Here is an 8,961-nt window from a genome sequence, read left to right on the forward strand (position 1 = left end):
ATGATGATGATGATGATGATGATGATGATGATGATGATGATGATGATGATGATGATGATGATGATGATGATGATGATGACGATGACGGTGAAGATGAAGAGGATGAGGAGGATGTAGTGGCGATTTCTGGAATGCGTCCGCATGCGAATGGAGGCCAATTCTGGTGGCACATATGCTTGATATTACAACACCTTGCATGTAAAAGTGAAAGATACATTTGATATTACAACATTCAGAACTTGTGCATAATTATGCCCATGATCGCTGAGGCAAAACTTTTTTTCAATTCTTAAGCTGTCAACGTGTTGATTGTTGGTATGTGACCAAGTGGAGGGATGGTCTTATCTCATGATAAAGTCTGGCCAGATGTGAGACAGAGTGGGCCTTTAAAAGAGATCGCATTACAATCCCTTGTGGAGCGCGATAACCATCCCTCCCTTGCGGTTGCCCTTTTCATTTCTTTCTTTTTTCTGCCTCTTTTTACATTCAGTCAAGTTTTGACTAAATGTTTTAACGTAGAGGGGGGAATCGAGACGAGGGTCGTGGTGTATGTGCGTGTGTGTGTGTGTGTCTGTGTGTGTCTGTGTGTGTGTGTAGAGCGATTCAGACTAAACTACTGGACCGATCTTTATGAAATTTTACATGAGAGTTCCTGGGTATGAAATCCCCAGACGTTTTTTTTAATTTTTTTGATAAATGTCTTTGATGACGTCATATCCGGCTTTTCGTGAAAGTTGAGGCGGCACTGTCACGCCCTCATTTTTCAACCAAATTGGTTGAAATTTTGGTCAAGTAATCTTCGACGAAGCCCGGACTTCGGTATTGCATTTCAGCTTGCTGGCTTAAAAATTAATTAATGACTTTGGTCATTAAAAATCTGAAAATTGTAAAAAAAAAAATATAATTATAAAACGATCCAAATTTACGTTTATCTTATTCTCCATCATTTGCTGATTCCAAAAACATATAAATATGTTATATTCGGATTAAAAACAAGCTCTGAAAATTAAATATATAAAAATTATTATCAACATTAAATTGTCGAAATCAATTTAAAAACACTTTCATCTTATTCCTTGTCGGTTCCTGATTCCAAAAACATATAGATATGATATGTTTGGATTAAAAACACGCTCAGAAAGTTAAAACAAAGAGAGGTACAGAAAAGAGTGCTATCCTTCTTAGCGCAACTACTACCCCGCTCTTCTTGTCAATTTCACTGCCTGTATACGGTCTTGCTGAAAAATGGCATTGCGTTCAGTTTCATTCTGTGAGTTCGACAGCTACTTGACTAAATGTTGTATTTTCGCCTTACGCGACTTGTTACATTTAGTCAAGTTTTGACTAAATGCTTTAACGTAGAGGGGGAATCGAGACGAGGGTCGTGGTGTATGTGCGTGCGTGCGTGTGTGTGTGTGTGTGTGTGTGTGTGTGTGTGTGTGTGTGTGTGTGTGTGTGTGTGTATGAGAGTGTGTGTGTGTGTGTGTGTGTGTGTGTGTGTGTATGTGTTTATGGTGGGATAGCTCGACTCCCGCGCGAAATTTAGCGCTTTACTTGGACTCATAATTTTAATTCGACGTCCAAATAAAACACGTCTTCAAAATCACTCCAAAATAATTATGGAGGCTTGAAATAATGTGTAATACATATAAATAATTGAATTTGCCTACATTTTCACAATTTAGCAAAATGTCGGGATATAACACACATTGTGTTACTTTTTGTGTTTTGTGTTTGTCCGGATACAACCTGAGTAACAATCCCTGTTCACACACACTTTTTTTTCGCAGTTTAACATAATATGAGGTTGTTTTATTACTATGACATGAGCAAGTTGCTTTTTAACTATATTTTGAATTTAGAACAGCTAGATTTTAAATTAAAACTAATATTTTTGTTGTTTTTATGTTTGCTGACATATATTGGATTTTATGCTTTTGTATCAGTCAGGTTTTGTAAATCAAGCTCAGTTTTTAGAAAAAAATCTTCTCTTAGAACTTTGATATTAAAAAAAAGTAAATGTTGTGGTAGTAGTGGTTTTTGTTGTTTATTTTGTCCTCCAAGGCTCCATATTCCTTCAAAATACATGTATTATCATTCTGCTACTATGTTGTGCTGGTTTCGTGTCTAACTTACACCAAAAAATGTAAGTAACCTGTACTTTTTTTTTAAACACTTTTGCCTTTATATCACACCCTAGCCTGTGTTTGCTACAGTGGAACCCCTGTCTCAAGACTTTATTTTAAAACATAAGGTCATAACATTTATCATATATTCGGGATCAGCTCGTTACTCCCCCGGCTCTTTCTTTCTTTCTTTATTTGGTGTTTAACGTCGTTTTCAACCAAGAAGGTTATATCGCGACGGGGAAAGGGAGATCAAACACCTCAGAGCTGGAACATTTCGTTTTTGCCGCATAACATGAAGATTTCACCACTTTGATGCATCCACTGATAGGAAGTGTTAAATATATGCTATTCTATCATCAGGAGTACATATTTCATCTATACGGGCCTTATATTGTCCGTTTTGCGAATTGCGTCAGAGCTGGAACAAACCTAAGCTCCGCCCATTTTGCTATTGCTCAGAGCTGGCACATCGATTAAACTAGTTAATTATTTCTGAAAGAAATCTAGAAGCAATCTGAAAAATGTTTTGACACCAAAACATTGCTTTTGCAATGGCCCAGCTCCCCATTAGGGTTTGGGTGTTCTGTGTTAGTCTGTATCGAGCATAACCCCGAACATGCGCACAAATCTCCACTTTTTGACATAAATGATCAATTATTGCGATATATATATATATATATATATATATATATATATATATATATATATATATATATATATATATATATACTAGAGGAATACCCGGCTTCGCCGGGGTGAATCGCGAGACAGAGACAGACAGCGTGGCGGTTCACCACATTCACCTTTGAAGGCGAAGTCCTGTCAAATGGGATTGAGAATTTTAGGGCTTATTTCTTAGCCCTATATTATCTGTTGTGGCTTCACAAATGCCAGAACATACAGACTGACAAAAGCCGCTAGACCCCATCACAAACAGAACTCTAAAATCCACAGGTGTTGCCCACACACACACACACAAACACACACACACACAGAGAAGCCGTATATATATATATATGTATATCTATATCTATAAATATATAGAGATAGGTGACAGTGTATTTTTCGCGTGGCTATAAATTGATTCGACCTTTTCACTTTGACAGTATGAACAACTTACGGGTGCAAGGGAAGCGTTCTGGACAGCGCAGTGACATTCTAAAAATAGTAACGTAGAAACGGGAATATGGATTGAAGCCACACGAAGGAAGGGAGATAAACGCAAAACACCGGAGAAGATAAGGAAGAGTTACTGGGAATGGTGAAATGAACAGAAAAATCAAAATCGGTTCAGCGCTGCGCGCTGAGAGCACGTGTTGAAATATCTCATCGATGATATTGTGTCCGGGGTGTATCTGAATACGGTGTCCAAATTTGAAAAAGATACACCGAGAACTTTGGCGTTGTGATGTGGTCTAGCGGCTTTGGTGTGTCGGTATGGGGGCCCGGGTAGCTGAGGTGGAACCAAAATCGGTTCAGCGCTGCGCGCTGAGAGCACGTGTTGAAATATCTCATCGACCAGATTTTTTCCGGGGTGTATCTGAATATGGACACCAAATTTGAAGCAGATCCATCGAGAACTTTGGCCGTGCATGGCGAATACACACATACACAGACAGACAGACAGACAGACTAGCAGATAGACAGACAGACACACAGACAGGTAAAGACAGACAGACACACAGACACACAGACACACAGACACAAGGCGTATATATATATATATTCACTGTAGCATCTAGTTGCCTACATTTGGTAATACCCAAAGCATTTGTGAACGTTTCAAACCAAAAAGTATAGTGGAACTCTGCTTTAGACACCTAGTCTTTTCATGCTCAAAAAAAAAAACTTCCCCTACCCTACCTCCCCGGTTTTGTAAAGAAAATCTGGCCTGAAGTCTTTTCATGCGCAAAAAAACCCACAAAAACAAAAACATTCTAAGCTTTCTGTCTGTGGCGGTTTGTAATTTGAATAACGACATCCAATAAAGTCTACCAATTACGTAATTCCTTTCTAAGCTCTCTGTCTCTGACGGATTACATTTGAATAACGACATCCAATAAAGTCTACCAACAGCTGCGAAAACTTTTAAGAAACTTGAAACTCATCAAAAGGAATGAGTTGCACCTTGGGTCATTTCGGTCCTGAATTTCCCGACCTGAGCCAGGCAAAGCAGGAAAACAATACAACGTAATTCCTTTCTAAGCTTTCTGTCTCTGACGGATTGCATTTGAATAACGACATCCAATAAAGTCTACCAATTACGTAATTCCTTTTTAAGCTCTCTGTCTCTGACGGATACATATGAATAACGACATCCAATAAAGTCTACCAACAGCTGCGAAAACTTTTATAAGAAACTTGAAACTCATCAAAAGGAATGAGTTGCACCTTGGGTCATTTTGGTCCTGAATTTCCCGACCTGAGCCAGGCAAAGCAGGAAAACAATACAACGTAATTCCTTTCTATTCTAAGCTTTCTGTCTCTGACGGATTGCATTTGAATAACGACATCCAATAAAGGCTACCAACTATCAGCTGCGGAGACATTTGTCTCAAAAAAATACGCCGAGAGGCGTTAAAGTTCCCCTTGGTTTGTCCCTGTCAAAAAAAAATAATTTGGGATTACTGGTAGCTTTTTTGTACTACCACGCATATGTAACGCCATTTTCATAAAGTTGATAGTATTTACAGCTTTCCGGTCATATGTCCGGCTATCACTCACTTTTAGGTGGCAGATGTCCAGATATAACACGTGTTTCAGAATCTCTATTTTTGGGTGTGTAACTTTCAATAATGAGTGTGTTTTTTTTTTAAATCTCAAAAAGTATTCTTAAAGTCTAACACATGTTTACACTCGCACTCCGTGTCTGTAGCTTTAGAAATAAACAAGTCCAGATATAACACATATTTCTTTGCAGCAAATGTCCAGATATCCCCCCCTCAGCCACGTGTGTGTGTGTGTGTGTGTGTGTGTGTGTGTGTCTGTCTGTGTGTGTGTGTAGAGCGATTCAGACTAAACTACTGGACCGATCTTTATGAAATTTGACATGAGAGTTCCTGGGTATGAAATCCCCAGACGTTGTTTTCATTTTTTTGATAAATGTCTTTGATGACGTCATATCCGGCTTTTCGTGAAAGTTGAGGCGGCACTGTCACGCTCTCATTTTTCAACCAAATTGGTTGAAATTTTGGTCAAGTAATCTTCGACGAAGCCCGGACTTCGGTATTGCATTTCAGCTTGGTGGCTTAAAAAATAATTAATGACTTTGGTCATTAAAAATCTGAAAATTGTAAAAAAAATATTTTTTTTATAAAACGATCCAAATTTACGTTCATCTTATTTCCCATCATTTTCTGATTCCAAAAACATATACATATGTTATATTTGGATTAAAAACAAGCTCTGAAAATTAAATATATAAAAATTATTATCAAATTTTTTGTGTGAAATCAATTTAAAAACACTTTCATCTTATTCCTTGTCGGTTCCTGATTCCAAAAACATATAGATATGACATGTTTGGATTAAAAACACGTACAGAAAGTTAAAACGAAGAGAGGTACAGAAAAGTGTGCTATCCTTCTCAGCGCAACGAATACCCCGCTCTTCTTGTCAATTCCACTGGCACTGCCTTTGCCACGGGCGGTGGAGTGACGATGCTACGAGTATACGGTCTTGCTGCGTTGCATTGCGTTCAGTTTCATTCTGTGAGTTCGACAGCTACTTGACTAAATGTTGTATTTTCGCCTAACGCGACTTGTTTTCCCTTTTTTCCCCCCATCTAAAGTCGGGGTCAAACCCGGGAACATGCCCCTACTGGTTATACCGTGAGGGCGTTAAACATTACCTATCATCATCTTCCCTTGTACTCGTCTTGCTTCTGTTATCTGTATGTGTTTGCTGCTCAAAACACCATGCTATCACATAGAGTGTCGAACTCTTTCTGTTTTTAACACATAAATCGTTGTTATCTTTTCGTTTAAAACCCATATTCCCATTATATGAATGTTACTCTAAACCGAGGATCGTTTTTAACAGATGACCCTTTCGTGTGTCCCAGAGGTCGTTGTGCTGCAGTCATTCCTTTTTTTACTGACATGGCAATAACGGACAGTGCAGTCATTTTGTCGGGTAATTCGATAATGGCGAATGTGGCATTTGTAACGTGAAAACACGTGGAGCGGAAGCAGCAGATTAACCTCAATTTGTGCTGATGGCACGAATACTCTGAATGATGCGATATCACACAAACCTGGACAATTTTCACATAGCATCACAATGACCCAAATGTCATTATTCGGCCAAGCTGTGCAGTAATAACTTTCAGGTGGTCTGGTAACTGACTGAATGAATGAATGAGTTGGTGAATATATGAAGGAAGGAAGGAAGGAAGTAAAGGAATTAATGAATAACTGAATTAAATTTCTTATATTAATCAACAGGGGAAGTTTCACACAAAACAACGTTGTATCTAATCAAACATTCTGAACTACAGTAACGAAGTATCTACACACACAAAAATGCTTCTTTTCCGAATCACAAAACTTGTTTTATACAGCTCCTTTAAGAATGATGAAACAAGAGAGAAGTGATGACAAATGTGAGGAGACCAACCGTTCAGAACTTCACTCTTTCTTCTTGGACATACGACAAACACAATGGTTCATTTCTCGGCTCTGTTTGTAATTGTTTTCGCTACAGTACTTCTTGTTAATTGTGATCTTATACCAACTCTGTTTCAAGATGAGGAGAAAGGTAAGTGTACATTTTTCAGATGAGTTACATTGTTCCTCTTAAGTTTTACTTAAAAGCAAAACAATTTTGGTTGGAACAATGTTTTATTCAGTCATTTCTTACGAAAATAAAAAGACAACACGCTATAAGCTTTTAGTACTGATTCTATGGTACATGTATACAACATATGATTTCTGGCCACGATATTTTTGTCGATTTACATTCTAAAACCAACAAACATTTTCGAATAATTATCAAAGATATGCAGATAACTCAAGGAATGCAACCAGAATAGTTTGATTGGAGTTCTCTTTTATACTGTACTGGTATTTGGTTTTTTTACGGTTTCGTGAAAACTGAGTGCAGAGGACACAGCAGCTTATGGTGTATAATTGTAGATGTAAAGAAACTTAAATTACCAAGGATTGTATACTATATTTTGCTGTATTGTATATGTGTGCAATTGCAGTTGCAAAGAAACTTAAATTACCAAGGAGTGTATACTATATTTTGTTGTATTGTATATGTGTGCAATTGCAGTTGCAAAGAAACTTAAATTACCAAGGAGTGTATACTATATTTTGTTGTATTGTATATGTGTGCAATTGCAGTTGCAAAGAAACATAAATTACCAAGGATTGTATACTATATTTTGCTGTGTTGTAAATGTGTGCAATTGCAGTTGCAAAGAAACATAAATTACCAAGGATCGTATCCTATATTTTGCTGTATTTCATATGTGTGCAATTGCGGTTGCAAAGAAACTTAAATGACCAAAGATTGTATCCTATATTTTGCTGTATTTCATATGTTTGCAATTGCAGTTGCAAAGAAACGTAAATTACCAAGGATTGTATACTATATTTTGCTGTATTGTATATGTGTGCAATTGCAGTTGCAAAGAAACTTAAATTACCAAGGAGTGTATACTATATTTTGTTGTATTGTATATGTGTGCAATTGCAGTTGCAAAGAAACATAAATTACCAAGGATTGTATACTATATTTTGCTGTATTGTATATGTGTGCAATTGCAGTTGCAAAGAAACATAAATTACCAAGGATTGCATACTATATTTTGCTGTATTTCATATGTGTGCAATTGCAGTTGCAAAGAAACATAAATTACCAAGGATTGTATACTATATTTTGCTGTGTTGTAAATGTGTGCAATTGCAGTTGCAAAGAAACATAAATTACCAAGGATCGTATCCTATATTTTGCTGTATTTCATATGTGTGCAATTGCGGTTGCAAAGAAACTTAAATGACCAAAGATTGTAAACTGCATTGTGCTGTATTATATAGGTGTGCAAAGATACGTTGTAGTAAACCCACATCGATCATGTATTCCGCATTTAAAACTTACCATTATCGATTCGTAACGGAACATAATTATTGACGTTGAGGCTAACACGGACAAAAGTTGAGGACTTTAGAAAGTGAACTCTTCTTTTTGATCCAGCCTTTGACTTAAAAGGCATCTTTCCCGTGTCAGTAAATGAGTCGGTTCACCTTCTCAGATCTGGACCGGCTTTTAGGTCTATATATGATACTAGAGGAATACCCGCTTCGCCGGGTGAATCGCGAAATTCTTGCAAATACCGTACGGGATTGACGCCACACGAAGGAAGGGAGATAAACGCGCAAAACACTGGAGAAGATAAGGAAGAGTTACTGGGAATGGATCTACAGAAAAGCCAAAATCGGTTCACCGCGCCGCGCTTAGAGCACGTGTTGAAAATTTTCATCGACCAGATTGTGTCCGGGGTCTACCTGAATATGCCCACCAAATTTGAAGCAGATCCATCGAGAACTTTGGCCGTGCATCGCGAAATGACAGACAGACACACACACACACACACAAGCCGTATATAGATATAGATAGAAGGCTATATATATCCTTCTACCTGGTCACAATATATCAAATCCACAGCCTGTATGCTTTCTGTGCAAATGGACGTTTGGAATGTATCGAAGTGGAGGGATATGGCCTTACCCCACGCTGGCCTCAAATCTTTCTCCTTGAGTAATAAAAAATATATAAAAAAGTTTTTGAATATTAAGATTAGACTGGTTCCGAACAACTCTCGCCT

General features: G+C 37.7%; 1 protein-coding gene across 2 annotated transcripts in view; it reads left to right on the forward strand.

Annotated features, from left to right (window-relative positions):
• The first annotated feature begins 6,727 nt into the window (after positions 1-6,727).
• LOC138958128 (epidermal growth factor receptor-like) overlaps positions 6,728-8,961 on the forward strand; it is an 11,528-nt gene continuing 9,294 nt past the window's right edge. For both annotated transcript variants that reach the window (XM_070329192.1, XM_070329193.1), the window contains exon 1: positions 6,728-6,887. In XM_070329192.1, coding sequence (XP_070185293.1) covers positions 6,791-6,887 — 97 coding nt within the window. In that variant the 5' untranslated portion in view covers positions 6,728-6,790. The remainder of the gene's footprint in view (positions 6,888-8,961) is intronic.

The sequence above is a fragment of the Littorina saxatilis genome, linkage group LG2 (genome assembly GCF_037325665.1).
Source record: "Littorina saxatilis isolate snail1 linkage group LG2, US_GU_Lsax_2.0, whole genome shotgun sequence".
Taxonomy (NCBI): domain Eukaryota; kingdom Metazoa; phylum Mollusca; class Gastropoda; order Littorinimorpha; family Littorinidae; genus Littorina; species Littorina saxatilis.